The sequence below is a fragment of the Myxocyprinus asiaticus genome, chromosome 40, assembly GCF_019703515.2.
Source record: "Myxocyprinus asiaticus isolate MX2 ecotype Aquarium Trade chromosome 40, UBuf_Myxa_2, whole genome shotgun sequence".
Taxonomy (NCBI): Eukaryota; Metazoa; Chordata; class Actinopteri; order Cypriniformes; family Catostomidae; genus Myxocyprinus; species Myxocyprinus asiaticus.
Window position 1 is genome coordinate 35,643,951 of NC_059383.1, and position 19,669 is coordinate 35,663,619.

Consider the following 19,669-nt stretch of genomic DNA (forward strand, 5'->3'; position numbering starts at 1 on the left):
CAGTGACAGCTCATATAATTATTATATATACATTTTCAGGATATTATATTAATTGATAGAATTTAGAATTTTCATGATTTAAAAAAAAGTTCAAATGTGATAATAATAATGATGACAAATTATTAAAGGTGCAATATGTAACAATTTTCATGTAATATTCGCCTTTTTTTTTTTTTTGCCAATGTGTGAACGGCTTGTAATGCAACTTAAAAAATGAGCCCTTCCTGGACTTCCTAGGTTGCCTATTAAAGCCTGTAGACTGATTTTCATGCGAAGGGAGCGGGTCGCTTTTGCCGGGAAAATCCAAAGGATGTGACGTTTATGTGCGCTCCCGAGAGCTTGCCTCAGTGCTTCTCTTCCGCTATTCCTTTAACACTAAATATTCCACTAACAGCAACAACACTAGGTAATGCTATCTTAGAAATGGAATCCAGCACAACACCGACTCCTACACAAACTCTGAGTACGCCAAAAAACAAAAAAACCCATTTATCTACTGAATCCCGTCTGGATAAGTGGGAACGTGATCACGGTTGAGCGAAAACTAGAGTGAACATCGGTAGGGCATTTGATTCCTAGAGGGACCTTCGTTCGGTTTTGGGGATCAAGACCGACCCTGAATTGCCGTTCTTCTTATTGGACAGGTAAGCTTACGTAAATGCAAAGCATGTGAAATATAGTGCCATAAGGATTGATCTGTGTAACTTTAGCTAACTTGATCTTGCCTGCACAGTATCTGTCATAAACAATGTTAATCTGTAATTATTCAGCAAGGTAAACTACAATAACACATGAAATGAATGCTAGACAGTGTTCAAGATAATGCAGAAAGACCCATTCATTAGTGAAACGTAACTTGGTTATACAGAAAATATATACATTCTGTTATATAAAACAATAGCGCATCGATATATCAAAATGACAGTTGTGATGGAATCACATCAATACTGAATTGTGTCAACATATTTATAATGTACAGTCTATTTTATAAACAGCTACTGTCATCATCCACCAAATTTAGCTAACAGCTATTGATAAAGTTGGCTAGCTAGCTAACGCCGACATAGGCTATCGTATAAATGCAGTCGATGTATCATGCAAAGAAAAGTGATTTCTTCAAACTACAGTCTCGCATAGTCATCCACACTTTGTTTTAGCCCTGTTCCAGCACTGGAGAGTCAAATATAATATACATTCTCAAAGTTTGTAGTAAAACAATCATAACTGTGTCATTTTAATTATGCTACCTCATCTGTCAGCTTGATGTCAGTGAATCACGTTGTCTCTTTGTATGTTACGTCATTGTTTTGGCCGATGCTTGCGTCCCTATGGAGTGTGTGCACGAGCACGAGCACGAGCAACAGGTAGCTGGCTGCAGTTTACTTAACGGCCACAGGTGTCATTAATAAAAAAAATACAAAATATGCACTTTCACATACATTGTCACTTCTATTGCTTGTTCTGCACCTTATCAGTCTGAATGTAACCCACTATTTTTGAAGGCTTATTTGTTTGTGATCTTTTCTTTTAGAGAAAGGTACATGAGAAACTCTTATTATTAAACTTTTGAGCATTTATATTGTATATTCAAGAACTTTATTTTGATGAGAAATTTTAAATGTAAATTTTTCTCAAATATATATATATATAAATACTTCATACTTTGTAATTTAAGTGTTATTATATCAAACTGAGATTATATCGAATGGTGAACCTCATATCGTATATCGAACCGAATCGTGAGATAACCATATCGTCCAATCCTAACTAATAATCACGAATTTTAAAAATGACATTGAAATAACATGAACTGATAACTTCAATAGAGGCATAAACCATGGATCAACAACTTCAGAGCTCACGGTAGGTCTGTTTTAAAGGTTTGTAATTAATAGTTATAAATCAATTCCCCTATGGAAATTTTTTTATGAGATTAGAGACTGTTGCGCTATATAAATGTCTGATTTTTTTTTCCGGGTGAACTATTCCATTAATTTACACAAATGGCATTACAATTTGTAGAACATGGATTTCTCCAAATGTGCGTTACCTGATTTGAACTCTTTCTCTTTTCGTAGATAAAAGTTACTGTAGGAGGAGAACACAATGGGTATGATAGGAACCTGAGAAAGAGAAAAAGAGAGACAGAGAGAGGGGGTTTGGTCAATGTCCATTATTGCATTAATTCAGCAGGGATTAAAAACGTTCTCATACACACACAAACATGCTCATACACACAGACTGAGCTCTCTTTCCAGACTAATAATAGATCCGGAGCAGTGTTCAGTTCTCATGACACAGCTGAACAAAGCACAAACTCTGAGGCAGGAGTTACAAACTGAAGTTTAATATTTAGGATTAGGAGTTTAATCCAGTCCCTGACCAGAAGTATGAGCAATAATAATAATAGTAACACTTGCATTAGCAAACACCACTAACTTGTTCTCAGTAAAGTACAAAATGTCATTATGTAGCACATGGTGAACCGTTCGTGTATCATTCGAAAAGCAGAACAGAAATTTAAAGGCAAAGATAAGAGATTATTCACAAATACTTTCACTCTACTTTAACCTCAACAAATGAGAAACATCAGGGCTCCATTACTCTGGTCTAGATTAACTGATGTCTGATCCTCATCTGGTTTTGATTATGTTGGCCTGGCATTTCTGATGCCTATCCAGTTGTGTAATTTTTTTCTGGCTGAACATTGGCATACATTATCACTCACATGACTAATTTTACTATTTTTGAACATAGAAAGCAGCTACTCAAATTCAAATGACAAATTCACAGCCACATAAATGCACAAAAACACACACATTCTTAAATACTTTAACACACACTCCTGTTGCCTCGTATGAACTTTTCTAATTCATTCCACTTGTGCATTACAAACCTCACGCCACACACGCGCGTGCACAAACTACATCTCCCAGAGGACTTTGCTGTCATAACCCTGCCAAATATTTCCTCTCGCTTGGTCTCATGTTTGTGAGGTCATCTGGATTTCAAAGTTGGTCTCAAATACTAGTTGTCGACACAAAGCAAGATGACAGCAAATATCCTAAATATTTTCAGGTTACTTAAAAAAAACAAAAAAACAAATAAAACACTTGATGTCAGTATTAATTGAGGGTACGTTTACACAACAACGATGTACTAAAAACTGAAAATGTTTTCCTTTGCATTTTTGAAAAGTTTCGCGTACAGACAACAACGTTGTCAAAACAATCCCCGTTCACACGGATCCACGAAAACTACTAAAAACGCTGTATTATGCATGCCAGGCCAGTAGTTGGCAATGTCACTTTGTAAAGAAACACTACGCGCCTGCGCACATAAGCATTCTTCCACAGAGCGGTGAATACAAACAATGAAGATGGCGAAAGCATCGAGCAATTTTGTCTGGATGGATGATGAGGTTGCTTTATTACTACAATTAATTTGCTGGAGAAGCGTCAATAAACTAAAAATCTTGAGCAGCACAAACACAGTCCTGTAGTCCGCCATTGTAGTTTTGAATGTCTCGCATGTTGTTTTGAAGTACTCGCGCACATGCCTATAGACTGAACACGTAATACGTGTGTGCATGACGTCATCGTTTTCACAAATTCACGTTTTTGTATGTTTACACGGAGACGATAACGGCATCATTTTCAAAATCTTGCACTTTGAAACCTGTTTTCAAAAGTTTGCGTTTTCAGGCCCCAAAACGCCGTTGTCGTGTTAACAAACAGCCAAAATGCATAAAAAGTTTTCCGATTTTAGTTGAAAACGTTGTCGTGTAAACGGGCCGAGAAAGATATTAAACAGCACAGAGGACTTCAAAACCAGGGGGAAACAATTTAACCATGAGCCATTTTATTTAGTGTAGCATTATCAACTATTTAAATAAGCATTAAGAAATTGAAAAATAAATGAAATGTAACATAAATCTACTTAAATTACTGGCCTTCAATGTATGATTACAATACATCAATACTTTTTAAAACTGCTAAAGCTATCCAGCCAAGAGCAATAAGTGGTTTTCTCATTTTGTTATTGTTGTTTAATTAAGATTAATAACATACTAGCGGCAGGTCTACTGGATTATAAATCCATAATTCATACGAAATCGAAGAACGAATGGGTGTGACGTCATTTAGAACAACATCTGGCCAAAACGAAGGTGTTTTTGAGTTCGTTCCGGTGGTTCGTAACGTCTACCGGCTGCTAAACACCTTCTTATTGCCATTGATCCATGTCATCGGCAGGTGTGATCTGGAGCTCCACCTACTTTGAGGCCAACAACTAATTCCCGTTCAGTCAGTTAAGATCATTAAACATGAACACACCGGTGTGCAAAGTTATTAGTGAACTGGTGCAAATTTACCTACATCTGTACGATCGTTTGCGTAGAGACATTTTCCAAGAATATGTCATGCAATTTTTTTTCGTTTTGTTTAATTAGTTAACAATAGTCTAAAAAAAAAAACAAGGTGCTCCCAATTGTAGGCTAGTGCCTTGCATGGCAGCTCTGCCGTCATTGGTGTGTGAGTGTGTGTGTGAATGGGTGAATGCGTCACAGTGTAAAGCGCTTTGAAAACCACTAAGGTTAAAAAAGCGCTATATAGGTTAAGACCATTTACCATTTACAAAAGGAATTAAATCTACTTAAATACTCTTAAGTGCCCATTCACTCATGTGCCGTCTGCAGCGAAAGCCATTTACACATCTGCCCAAAGTAAAGGCCTGTTCACACCAAATCCGTGACGATTTTGCGAGACAAACCTCTGACGGAAGGTCTATTAACACGGAGTCCGTAAAAAATGAAACAAAAAATTATTTCACCCCGGTACAGTAGGCGGCGCTGTTGCTGTTCTACAAACATTTATACCAGTCTCCAGCCCAGATCCTTCAGCTGTTTTTAATTTACAATAAAGCTATTTTAAATGCCATGAGAATATAACAGGCACAGTGATACACATATTAAATCATGTACATTAAGGGGGGAAAAAACAGACTAAGCAGGCTTCCAAAAACAGACAGGGTTTACGTTTGCAGTACAAAGGATTCATGAACTGCAACTATTTAGCAAGCAACTATTTTATTTATTTAGTATATAATTTTCGGGGGTTTGTATCAGCTGCACATTCACTGCCGGTGTTTGCCAGTTGATTAGCGCCACCAACAGGCTGTATTGAGCAGCTGCAGTGACTTATCTCTTATCCCATTGGTCAGTCTGTTTTGATTGCAGTCTGAAGAAAATAAATCATACCACTCTCTGTAAAAAAAAAAAAAAAAATACCTTTGGATTGTTGGCAGACGATTTGTCGGACCCGATGTGAATAGCACCATGGGAATCCATTGTTTCCATTAAAAAGCTCGTCGTAATGATCAATCGGACCGAAAAAATGGGACCGACTTTAACAGAGTGTAACAGGCATATATTATGGCCGCGTGCACTCATTAGCGCATTACCGTCATGAAAGCAGAATGTAAACACGACAAATTACACATTCTCTACTGCATATATATTACTTGAAATCATCAGAGTGGTTAAAACAGCTTTTTTACTGATCTCATGTGAATTCTACTCTTAGAATGAGATATGAAGTAATTGATAACGCATTTCAATGTCAAATTAGTTGATGTTATACAGGTACCCATGTGCATCGTTGTATTCAAATGCTCCTCTAAATGTCTCCCCCAGCGGTGTGGCCGGTGTCTGAAAGTTCAAACAGTACACAGTTGCTCAGCTGTTTCGAACTTCTTTTTGGCATTGAGCGAAGCATGAAGAGGAACTTCTACGCAAGTATGCCGGAGACTTTACACCTCAGGTCCTGTTATTTTGATTAGTGGTAGACGATATAGTTTTACCGATTAATCGTGCCAATAGTTGCTTTTCGGAACTATCGTTAATGGCAAAAATCTTTGGTGATAGTTGCCGATGGTTTTTTAATAATTTCTTCATTTCAAAATAAGAGTCCCTGGTGTGTTTCGGGCTTTTTTTATATTCAAAAGTCCCACGTTATGCATCAAATCTTTTTTTCTGGTTATTTTGGTTGAACAATAAACTGCATCTGGGATTTTATTCATTTAAGACTCTCTGTCTGTGCCTGTCATATTAAGGAGAGAATAAGATTCTTTTTGACATTCTATAAATCAGTTTTAACAACCATCGGCCGATTAATCGGTTATCGGCCTTTCCCAAAACCTAAGTTATCATATTCTAATTTTGATGCAATTAATTTTGATCTGCACTTTTTGTCCCACAGTTTACGTTCACTTAACTGAATGTGTTTACATACCTCACCAAGACGGGCATTTAGCAGAACTGGGAATGTTCAAATGAAGATTGCAATCAATCTGAATATCGTTTTTTTTTTTTTAACCGTGCCATTAATTTAGAGCTCACACCAACAGCAATTTGCGATGACAAATAATTCATTTTCAGTAAGAATTAACATTCTGAGGTGACATGAGCCAGCGAACATTGACGAGACAAAGTTGAGAAAAGTTTAACTTTATGCAACTAAGCAGTAACACCAAGTCTACTTATTCATTCTCAAAGTCCTGCAACTGTCTATTACATACTTCTTAATTTGACTCTTTCCTTTACTTTGTTTCTGACGGTTTACTTGTATAATTACTTAACTTGAAGCAATATTTACTTCCTTGTAAAACACTTATAATTTTAATTTTGGTGTCGTAACAACCCAAGATCAAATTTTCAAAAGCTATAGCCACGCCCACCAATCATATTATGGCATTCAGTAGTAGGAACGCTCACTACGACCAACAATACATCCATAAACTCAATAAAATCAGGCACAAAAGCATTCTATTTTTGGATAAATAGAAAGCCTATATAATGAAACAGGAAGCTATTTGAATGACCAAACTGTTGTGCATGCCTTTTATTGCTGCAATGCAAATACCATACAATCAGATCTAAACCACTAACATAATTTGTTTTATTCTCTGGTTGGGCTGGTTTAATTCTCAACTTAATTTACTAGCCTCTAGCAAGGAACAATTGTTCTGGGAACATGTTTCATTAGGGTTTTTTGGAAATTAGTTTACGTAAAGATCAAATGTATAAGAGTGAGGCACAACACTGAATCTGTACACTAAACCATACTACAAAGAACCATCAGCACCCTCTGTTGGTAAAGGCCATGCACTGCACAACATGGGTTAAGTCAGCCTCCTTCATGAACTCAGACCTGCAACACAGGTTTTAATGGTTAATGAGGTACCTTTGAGCTGTGACAGTGGCTCAGTTTCTGGCCAGGTAAAGTACTTAAGCAATGAACTTTGCACCTATTGGTCAGCACAGTTCAAGTGCAAGTGCAAGAGTACGAGTTCAGGATATTATCCGAGTAATCAAGTATGTTTCAGACCGCAAGATAAGCCTCATTTAAAGACACAACACACTGTTTAGCATCCTATTTTGGAGAGGTCTAGTGCATTATTGTGGAAGTCTGTTGGTGCAGGTGACGTAGGCAGGTGTTGCAGAATGTGTAAGACTCACCTGTGCTTGTACAGCCAGATGAAACGCTCCCTTTTTAAAGGGCAGAAGGTCACCATTCTGATTCCGTGTGCCTTCGGGAAACACCCACAAGCAGATCTAGAGAAAGAGGAAGTTCAATATAAACAGAAAATTAGATCCTTTATCGCACTCCTTCAAAAACAACCAGTGCTTGCAAAGATGTGTATATGTCAATAGTGTTAAGGTTTTAAGTTAAATAACAGTTAGAACATTTGTAAACCAAAATACAGACAAAAGGAAGATTAATAGTAATATATCATCCAATACAGATGGATAGATGCAAGAAAGAACAGCGTAATAAAAGTTTCAGCATGTGAATATTGCAATGACATCATCTTTGTCAGCCAAACATTCTAATAATTCATATCAAGTGGGATTTTAAAATTAGCTTTAATGTTACATTTAAAAGGAATATTCCGGGTTCAATATAAATTAAGCTCAATTGACAGCATTTGTGGCATAACATTAATTACCACAAACATTTATTTGAGCTTGCCCCTCCTTTTCTTTAAAATAAGCAAAAATCTGGGTTGCAGTGAGGCACTTACTGAAGTGAATGGGGGCCAATTTTTAAACATTAAAATACTCACTTTTTCATAAGTATAGCCACAAGAAATAAACAGTATGCATGTAAACACGATGTTAGAGTGATAAAACACGTACTAACCTTTTCTGTGTAAAGTTATAGCCAATTTTACAACTTCGTTGTCATGACGATGTAATGTCATCAAACCCTAAAACCCTAAAATGACTGTAAAAATGACAATTTAAACAACTTTAGTGTTTACAGAATTAACGTAAGTGCTTTTACTTAATTATAAGCTTCACATTTCTGCCTTGAAACCCTCTAAAAATTGGCCCCATTCACTTGCATTGTAAGTGCCTCACTGTAACCTCAACTTTTGCTTTTCTTAAAGAAAAGGAGGGACGAGTCGAAATTAATTTTTGTGGTAATCAGCATTATGCCACAAATGCTGTCGATTGAGCTTAACTTGTATTGAACCCGGAATATTCCTTTAATGTTACATTTCTATAAAAACAAAAGTAAAAAAAAAACAAAAAAAACAATTTGATGGCACACCAAGTCTACAACTGTCTACAAAACTCAGTTTGAGGCTGTATTAAGCAGTACAAGCAAAATGAGTGGCAGTAATAATGATTAGATTATTTGTAATAATCTCAGTAAAGACAGACCTGATCCGCCAACATGGTTTTCGCTGCATCACTCATGACATTTTTGGCGTCGCTGGTCTTTTTGCGGTTGATGAAGACGATTCCTCCTAGCCAGCAGATCATGCCCACCGTCCCAGCCCAGATCAGCTCCTTCTTAGCGACCATCGTACAGCGGTCAGGCAGAACCTCCATCACACCTAAAAAGATGATGCAGAGAGAATCAGTACAGAAGGACTGGATGTGATCATGTGGTGCCTCGATGTGCACGCAGGAAAGAGTAGAATTTAAGCAAGTCTAGTCATGTTGTTTTGGCAGGTCTTGCCCTTTTGTCATAAACGGTGAGCCTTATTAAAAGCTTTATTAAACTCAATCAACAGCATCTGTGGCATATATTTGATTACCACAAAATATAATTTTGACTCATCCCTCCTTTTCTTTAAAAAAAAAAAAAAGAGCAAAAATCGAGGTTATAGTGAGGCACTTACAATGGAAATGAATGGGGCCAGTTTTTGCAGGGTTTAAAAAGGCAGAAATGTGAAGCTTAAAATTTTATAAAAGCACTAGCATTATGTCTTTGATAAAAAGTCATTTTTTGTTCGACCTGTGAAGCTTTTAAAATTGTCCTTTATACAGTCGTTTTAAGGTTTACGGTGTTATGTTGTAAAAACGGCTATAACTTTACACAGAAAAGGTTAGCAAACTATTTTACCACACTAAAATCATGTTAACATGCATTTACATCTTGTGTCTATACTTTTGAAACAGTATTTTAACATTTGTGGATTGGCTACATTGACTTATATTGTAAGCCACAAGACGTTAACAATATGCATGTTAACTATGGCTGTCAATCGATTACATTTTTTAATCAAATTAATTATATGGTATGCCAATCATTTAATCAAATGAATCGTAATTAATCACATATATAAACATTTGCTGAGAAATCCCCTCAAATAACAATTCAATAATAATTCAATAATTATATCTGTTTATATTTAAATAATTATACATAAAAAACACATATATTATTTTAAAAAAATCAGATAATTAAAATGCATTACATTACTGTTGCAGACAATTAAAAGAATTGATAAGACAATGCAAAAACTGTCTTTAGAGGCGTGCTGAGTGACTCCAGCCAGGTCTCCTAAGCAACCAAATTGGCCCGGTTGCTAGGGAGGGTAGAGTCACATGGGGTAACCTCCTCGTGGTCGCTATAATGTGGTTTGTTCTCGGTGGGGCGCATGGTGAATTGAGCGTGGTTGCCGCGGTGGATGGCGTGAAGCCTCCACACGCACTATGTCACCATGGCAACGCGCTCAACAAGCCACGTGATGAGATGCGCGGGTTGACTGTCTCAGACGCGGAGGCAACTGGGATTCGTCCTCCACCACCCGGACTGAGGCGAATCACTACGCGACCACGAGGACTTAAAAGTGCTCTGGGAATTGGGCATTCCAAATTGGGAGAAAAAGGGGAAAAATATATATATATAGACACACACACACACACAGTACTGTGCAAAAGTTTTAGGCACTTGTGAAAAAGGTTGCATAGTGAGGATGTCTTCAAAAATAATGCCATAACTTGTTTTCATTTATCAATTAATGTCATACAAAGTCCAGTAAACATAAAAAAGCTAAATCAATATTCGGTGTGGCCACCTTTGCCTTTAAAACAGCACCAATTCTCCTAGGTACATCTGGACACAGTTTTCTTGGCTGTTGGCAGATAGGATGTTCCGAGCTTCTTGGAGAATTCCCCACAGTTCTTCTATCTATTTAGGCTGTCTCAATTGCTTCTGTCTCTTTATGTAATCTCAGACTGACTCGATGTTCAGTGGGGGGCTTTGTGGGGGCCATGCCATCTGTTGCAGGGCTCCCTGTTCTTCTATTCTAATCTTTTCTATTTGCAAAAGTAATGTTTGGGAGTCTAACATTTATATTTCCTATTGACACACTAAAGCTGAAGCCTAAGACTTTTACACATTACTGTATATATATATATATATATATATATATATATATATTATTATCCATATTATTGAACATAAGCCAATCATTAAACTACAGTTTACAGCAATCCATTTTGCAACTGAATTCGTCAATCAGTGAATCAGTCAATCAGATTTATTATGAGAGCTTTTCTAAGGACGCGTCAATGTACACCTGTGTCAGAAAGATGGTTGCCTTGGTTGCATCGCATCAACATACCATTTTAGGTCGCTGTGTCAAGTTAAACAAAGTTTGAAACCTATTAAAACATGTCTTGAGATCCTTGTGTTCGGATTTGCGGTCCATAAAGTTGTGAAAGCATGAAAGTGTTGTCATCTTGTGCTGTCTGATGTTGGTGAGTTTTTTTATTTTCTGAATAAGCTGTGCATTGCAGTTTCAGCTGGGGTTTTGCTTACTGACCCCTGGATAAAACAGATGGTACTTAAAACCCTCAATGACCATAAAAAAGACGATATAAACAACTTTACAGCTCCAAAAATACACAAGATTTAACGGAAGAACTTAAGTGCTTTTGTAAAATTACACCCTTCACATTTCTGCCTTTAAACCTTCAAAAATGGGCACCATTCACTTCAATTGTAAGTGCCTCACTGTAACTTCGATTTTTGCTTACTTTAAAAGAAAAGGAGGGGCAAGTCAAAATGTATTTTTGTGGTAATCAACATTATGCCACAAATGCTGTCGACTGAGTTTAACTGGTATTGAACCCAGAATATTAGGTTATAAAATACTTTCTCCAATCTCTGTGTAATATGAAGTGCCAACTATATGTAAACCATTGGTAGTTTATTACTTATTACTGTAGATTTCTACAATGGCATCTGAAACTGAAAACTATTGATTTTAAATGATGCTGTATCCGCTAGGTGTCAGTGTAAGTCCAAGATGACACAAAGACAAATGTTACTGAGTGCACCTTTAAGCATCTGGACCAGCTCGACACAGCAACAATGCTTCACTAATCATGTGAGTCTGGGGCAGGACTATCTGTTTGTCAACCAACAGAAGGTGACAAGAGTGTTCAGGAAACCTGTTTGATTTTTTTTGCAATTCCACTTTGTATTTGGAAGACAGCATCAGATTGTTCAAGCAGGTCTGAAAGGGGTTTCCTATTTTATGATTTCCAGATTGTGGCTCCTGCCATGCTTTGATAGGTATGGTTAATAATAGTAATACTGAACAGTTTAAGTGTTGATTAGTAGTTGTAGACGGTACCAGATGCATGTAGGTGTGTGTATTCATTCACCTAATACGTCGAGTGACGATTGGTGGTTGGAGATAATGACGTACGGTCCTTGTGCCTGTAGATGCTGCCAACCGCTGATTTCAAAGCGCAAACCCAGGAAGTACTTCACATGACGCACTATGAAGCGGATGACCCTACAAGAAATAACAAAAACATCAATTCAATCATGACATTTACGTAACTCAGAACAAAGTGTAAAGTTCATGGACATCTGTTCAATAATTATTTTCAATTTTGGGTGAACTATCCCTATAAGACACAGTAAAGTGCAATCAGTGCAACAATATCCTTTCCTGACATATGCATACATCTTCATGCATACCAGAGGCCCCTAACAGTTTCAACAGTCCAAAAGACCCCACAGAAGTGATGTATTATTCTGTGCAATTATTTGATATTTATGATGTAATAGAGAGATTAAAGATACAGTATCAGTTAGACCTTTGAACACAAAGACTTCATATTGGTTTTCTGAATACAACAGCGGTTACACAACAACACGGCTGAAGAGAGTGTCATCGAAACTGTGCCTCAATAGATCTTTCATTCACACACATTGAAATACAGATAGTGGGATTGCAAGATGACATACACAATCACTGTGAGGCTAATGTGCAAAAACCATGATATTCTGCTCCTTAGATATGGCTTGGATCCCCTCTTCAATGTAAGTTAATGTCACTTTTGTACCCTTTTTAATCATCCAACAGGCGTAAATCAGAAGTCCAATCACTTTGAAAAGTAACAGCATACTGCTTTACAACAAGTTGTACAATTTAAGGCATCATTCATGTCCGTAGCACAAACGGGGCAATGCAAATTAACACTTGAAATTTACACTTGAGCGTTAGGGGTTTTTTTAAGAACATGACGGTAATTGCAATTTGATTTAACAGAGAAATTTGCTCTGGTTTCCTTGAACAAATCAGCAATACATAAAATATGCATGCCTGTTTTCTGAGTTTACATAGACAGTAATTTCAACAATGCATTGATGGAAACTACACGTCAATAGTGATTATAGTGAAATTACCCTGAGGGCTGAAGTTTTGACATAAGTAAACAACAGCTCATTGTACTGAGTTCCCTCTTTTACTAGGCTACTACTTGCATTCAGAGGCTATATAAGGAGTTAGGATGAAAATAAGGTGCATTTTGAACTGTTCAGCAGACAGCACACTGGAGGTTATGTCATTCACTAAATAGGGAGCAAGGGAGAATCCTATAGTGCACTCACTCCTAACATCTGACCAAAAGTTCAGTTTCAGGATGCAGATGATGTTTGGACCACACAACATGGTTGTCAGACAAGGGACTTGTATCAGAATTCTTAATGCTAATTTCTGATTGGTAAAATGCTCCAGCACTGGCTCTTGTTTGTTTGACAGTGCAAAGAGAGAACATTGAGATTTTGTCGTCAAAGTACAAAAAAAAAACCCCAAAAAAAAAAAAACCACTGTAACATAAACGTAAAATCAAGTAAGTAATCATTTTATTTGTATAGGTTTTTTTTTACAGTATTTGTGCTTTTCCCAATACAGGTTGGCTACGTTCACACCGCATCTGAATGTGGCCCAAATCTGATTTTATTCACTCACATGTGACTGATCTGTTAATTGGATGATCGTGTTAACAGCCAAAAGCGCTTTGAATCTGACATTTTCAAATCCGATTTTGGCCACTTTCTTTTTTCTTTTTTCTTATTGTCACACAAGAAAACACAGTACATAAAAGCTGATACGTTCAACAGACAGAAAGACTCACATACCAGGAGATACATAAGGAGGGATATAACGACCGGGAGGAGGATGAATATTAGAGCCCGACCGATATGGGATTTTTGAGACCGATACCGATTTTAGAGAGGGCAGATTCACCAATTACCGATATGGTGGCCGATATATTTAATTTTTGAGCTGGAATGAAAACAGACATTTTCTATGTGGATTTTTCACCGATTTTGCACCGATATGACTATGCAAAGGTACTCAGAAAGCTGATTTCTTAAATATTTTTTTAATCAAAGAATATTTGACATTATTATTATTATACACAGTCAACAAATTCTTGAAATGACCACTGAGAAAATAAAGAATAAATAAAAATAAAATAAATAGCCAAATAAACATCAGTATTACTGTTTAATATCAGTCAAATGCTGACTATTTTAATACTGCCGAGTCAAGATAAACAGCGGCAGTGGTGTTACACCGTATTCTGCTATACAAGTTCAGGGGAAACTTTCAACGGTGGAAAACCAGACTTTTAAATATTACATTTTATAAATGAAATGACTGGAATTGTTCGGTTGAAAGGGGTACCAAACTGTGAATCCTGAACAAAACAGTTTGGTGAATACATGTTTACACATTAGCTTCCACTCAGCTGACAACAATAGTGTAGTTTCCATCCACTTTTCGCGCTATTATGTTATCGACAAAGTGAAAATGCTTAATTTTTTGCGAAATTTGCACACTGGTCTTCTGCCTGTTTCCATTCAAATGGCCTTTTATCGATAAAAATGGTGTGCGTGATGATGTCATGCCTAAAAAAACACTTTGTCGCATACGTTTTGGTTTATCACAAAAGAAATCTGCCCATAAGCCGTTTCCATACAGAAATGTGTGTGTATCACTAATTCGCCTCCCAGATGTTCCTAATTTTTTTCCTCCGAAGTTTTGGCAAAATGGGGAGAGTATTGAGACAATTCATTGAAATTAGCCAGCTTACTGTCATTTTAGTTTCACAAATAAAAGCATTCAGAAGATGAGGAATTGCAATCAAAAGGGAACAGCTGCCCTTCTGATAGGACTGTAATATTGGTCCTGATGTTGCCACCGGTTCCAACCTGAAAGCAAATCGTCATGGCCCTGTTCAAGCTGGCAACCTGCACCAAGTAGTGGGGGAACTTTCGGTCTTAGTATAAGGATCATCAATCCATGTGTATATGCAGTGTGCACAGCTATTAAAGAAAAACTGATGCAGTGTAATATCAGGGTTTACATATGATACATTCCTGATATTCAATATGATATTTTGAACAATCATCTAATCTAAAGCATCGCCATCTCAACATCATTATGTCCCGTATATTTGTCCCACAACTTTTAACGACCAACTGAACTTGATTGTCAACTAAAATTAATTTTAGCGTCATATTGCAATTGAAATTTTCTGAAGAAGCTCAGCAAATGCTATCCGAGGTAAAGAGGTTTAGATTTAAAATATTTAAAAGTTTTAAATGTTCAAAAGCTCTTTTTCTGAAAGTGAACTCCGCATTAGACAAATAGTTCTGATAGTTTATAGTCTTGAAGTGTAGAAAATGTCATTCAGCCGACTTTATTCGTCTACAGAACAGGGTATGGCTAATTTAAGTTTGTGTAAAGGAAAGGCATATATAGGTCTAAAAATATAATTTTTTTCGTTTGTTTTTTTTATATATAATGCGTTTTTCGTTTGGTAATTTATTTAATTTAATACAGGGAATTTTGCCAGCATTTTTTCAAGAGTAAGCTAAACAATAATTTAATAGAATTGGGCTGTATGTTAGTGTTCCAAAAAAGCACATTGAAGCTTTTCTCCTAATATTGTGTATTTATTTTTAATTTTAAACGTCTTTGTGCACAGAAATGATAGGTTTTTTGTATTGTGGGCTAATTCTGTGACTGCCGTCTATTATTTTGAATGGTGTGTAAAAGCAACTTTAATAAATAAACGGATGTCTACCATGATTAAATTAATCGCAAAGAGCGGCCACTCATTTGTTCTCCGTGCACTTGTCAATGTGCATGATATGAGATATTTGTGTTGGCACTCCTGGAAGTGTCATGTTTGCAGTGATCAGATCAATCCATAATCACATACAATAAATTGGCTTTCAAGGATCCTATACCTTGTCGTCATGATTAACAGGCTAACGATTGGGGTAAATTCTGTCATGTGACTACATTTTTGCGCCAATTTTCTCAACAAAAAGTGTTTCCAAACTAGTTTTTCACGACATTTGAAGTATCGGCATAGAGTTTATGTGCTAGAGTTAAATGGAAAAATATTATGTCGACACTTGTGAAATTTTAGCGATAATTTGTGTTTCCATCAGCTTTATTTTGATGCGATAAAACTTTTTTTGCGAAAAATCCTTGGATGGAAACGTAGTTACTGAAAGTAGCTACGTGATTAGCTAGTTAGCTATAAGCTTGTTGTCACGGAGAGTAAAAGACAGACATTGTTTATTTTACTTTCCAGCATTGTGTCTCACCATCTATGTAACAACATAGCATGAAATCAACACTCAACAGACACAATCCACCACCGCACAGTTGTCTGTTGAGCTTCAAAAATATGCGCTGATGTTTGCCTTTCAATCTGCTACATTACTGACTGCACTGACAAACTATAGCTGGCTAACAGCAAACAGACATGAATGACATGGTTGTCAGTGACAAGGTTAATGTTACATTAGTTCTATTGAAAAGGGAAAATGATGGGGTCATTGTTTATTAAGTTTCCAGTATGTATTTCACAAACTAGTTAACTTACCAAGACACCGCTTAACTCCGCCCTGTCTGCAGACCCACTATCAGCTCAGCTCTGTAAACAATTGAGTCGGAGCACGCTCTGCTGGACAAACTTTGCTATGACACCAGTTCTAAAGCATTGTTTTCTGCATTATATGTTCTGAAAAAAAGTTTTCATATCGGCGCATATCGGTAAAATATACGCAGATACCGATATATCGGTGAAAGGCTAATATCGGCCGATAATGTTGGCCAGCCAATATATCGGTTGGGCACTAATGAATATTCATTCATATGCATAGACAATGCAACACAATGTCAAGCAACATACAAAAGAGATTCATACCAGCGCATCTGCTTAATGTGTAATGAAAAATATGTGAAGTAAAGCAAACACATGACAGACAGTTGTAAGTAGGTTCATTTCTGTCATGGTCCTGTCGCCTTGTCAGGTTGGGTTTCTGTCTGACGGGACCGTGGCATTATTGTCCCCTTTCTGTCTCGTGTTTTGTGTACGTTCTTTGTGTGAGCGCACGGGTCCGGTTGTTTGTTTCCGCCGTGTGCGAGTTACCGCTGTGTGCTCTCCTGTGATGTCACGGTCCTGCCACCTTGTCAGGTTGGGTTTTTGTCTGACGAGGAACGTGGCATCATCGTTCCCTATTTGTTTTGTTCCAAGCGTGTCAACATTTTTGCCCTCATATATTTCAGGTGCCGCTGGCATGTGGAATCAGCGTTTCCATGGGAACCCTGATTGTTGTCAGTTGGGTTTCCAAGGAGGATACCTTGTCTTCACCCACGTGTCGGGAGCTAGATCGCCCTAACCTACTGGGTGTAGTTCTGCACCTCACTAAGCTTCAACGGAGGATTCTACAAATCTATTCCTGACTTCCACAACGCACACACTCATTCTATGAACACACTCTTCACGAATTGTCCTGGGCACGGCCACAGCGCACGTGCTTCTCTGTCATCTCTCCCCGCTGCTGCAGCCGGTGCCGGGATCCTAGACATCCACTGTTCTCACATTTGTTGTAAATAAATCCTTTGAACTGTTCCTCTGCATTTGGGTCTGTTTGTCTCGCTATCGCTCGTTATAATTTTGAGTGTTTAAGGGCACATTGTAAATAAATCAACGATTTGTGATATACCTGATGACATTTTTTCAATGGAATTCATTTGTTTTGTTTTTCCGTTACCAGCTCTCTTTAAAGCAGTTAATTATAATAGTGGAAAGAAATAAGGGGGAAAAAAAAAAATAATAAAATATTAATAATAATAATAATCATTTGTTATTGTGATGAAAAAAATAATCATACTAATAGTAATAATAATAATGATATATAAATAAATACACTGCTTATATTCATAATAATAGTAGTGATAGTAACGGTAATCTTTATTATTATTGCCTCTCTAAATAATAGCATCTGATAGGCAAATGTCTACGTGGAAACCACAGGGCAATGCGGCAGAATCCACCCAGCCAGTCCGGCGTTGGGGGTATGTGACGAGGAGTAAGGTGTGGTCGGGCCGTAACGATGGACGCCCAGTGCTGAATCAGCCCAATCAGCCGGGAGAGGGAGAAAGAGGAGCCGGGGATGCCAGTTCGAGAGAGAGAGACGCACGCATCCCTCTCCCGGCTGATTGGTCTGATTCAGCGCCGGGCTTCCATCGTTATGGCCTGGCCACGCCCTCCTTCTCGTCACATCCTGATTGAGCAACACACAGTGTCGAGGGCCAGGGGGCCTGCCGACCCAGGCGCAAAACGACCTGGCAGAACTTCGCCCCGCAACACACATGCAAACACCCACCCAGCAGATTTGGATGGGCAGCGCTTAAGATGGATATCCGATAATTTTTTTACGTATATTTTAGATAGGGGAAAATAAAAAATAAAAAATAGAAAATTATGCATAATATAGATTTGTACATATTTTTAAATATATACAATGTATGTTTATATACACATATATTTACACATACTTACATAGATACATATATCAGACCTTACACATATATTTCCAATATCTATACATGTAGGTACTTGTACGTTGGAATTAAAAGATGAATGGTCATATAATTATAATGGTCATAACAGCATTAATAGTTGTAAACAATTAAAATAATATAGATAATTATAATAATTATACTAATAATAATACTAATAATAATTATATTAATTCTAATAATACAAGATACAATAAGTAATGGAGAGCATAGTAGTAACAGCAGTAACAGATTTGTGCAAGAGTGAGTTTTTGTCATTATGATGTTTAAACAGTTTTTCCCTTCCATCCTTCCCTCCCCCTTCCTTTTTCTACATGTGTTTGGAGGGCATCACTTCACCAATCAAGCTACCTCAAGGTCTAAGGCCACAAGGAGTGGAGTCAAGATTTGAGTAAACTTATTTAATTGTTTGTCAGTCAAAACTACTTGTTTTTCCTTAATGACATGGTCCTTTAGTAAATGTCTCCATTGAGTAATCGATATTTTGTCTGTTTTCCCAGTTGATCAAAATTATTTTCTTGGTGATGGCTAGAGACAGCAGAATGGGAATTGTGTATTCAGTTGGAGGGTTTATTTGTGAAAGGTCACCTAGTAGAGATATGGATGGGATGGCCAAAATATTGTTTTAATAGTGCTGATATCTTAGCTGAGACTTCATTCCAAAAAGTGGAGATTTAAGGACAAGACCAAAGTGCATGAAAGTAATTGTCTTGGGTGTTGAGACTACAGAGAGTTCACATTTCTGAGGTTGCTAGACTTGAACATCTTGTATTGTGTAATATGGGTTCTGTGCAAGATTTTATATTAGATCAGTTGTATGTTTGTATTTTTGCTTACGCTGAGTGTATTTTTGAGAATTGTTTTCCAGAAGTCATTATCTGTGGTAATGTTGAGAATTCTTTCCCATTGCCAAACTGGTACTGATATTGTAGTGTTTATAGATGATGTAAGTGTATATCATTTAGTAAGCAGTCTTGTTGAATTACTGATCTTGTTGATATTTTCTAAGGGGCCGTTTACACAACAATGTTTTCAACTAAAAACGGAAAACTTTTTATGCGTTTTGGCTGTTCGTTTACACGACAACGGCGTTTTGGGGCCTGAAAACGCAAACTTTTGAAAACGGGTTTCAAAGTGCATGTTTTTGAAAACGATGCCGTTATCGTCTCCATGT

The 19,669-nt window shown here is 37.1% G+C and overlaps 1 protein-coding gene across 1 annotated transcript in view; it reads right to left on the reverse strand.

Moving 5' to 3' along the window:
• The window catches only part of LOC127430990 (1-acyl-sn-glycerol-3-phosphate acyltransferase alpha-like), a 35,062-nt gene that overhangs the window by 6,142 nt on the left and 9,251 nt on the right, over positions 1 to 19,669 (reverse strand). Inside the window, exons 2-5 of the mRNA XM_051681157.1 lie at positions 11,972 to 12,105; positions 8,729 to 8,904; positions 7,517 to 7,612; positions 2,051 to 2,123 (exon numbers count right to left, since the gene is read on the reverse strand). Of these exons, the coding sequence (XP_051537117.1) occupies positions 2,051 to 2,123; positions 7,517 to 7,612; positions 8,729 to 8,904; positions 11,972 to 12,105 (479 nt within the window). The remainder of the gene's footprint in view (positions 1 to 2,050; positions 2,124 to 7,516; positions 7,613 to 8,728; positions 8,905 to 11,971; positions 12,106 to 19,669) is intronic.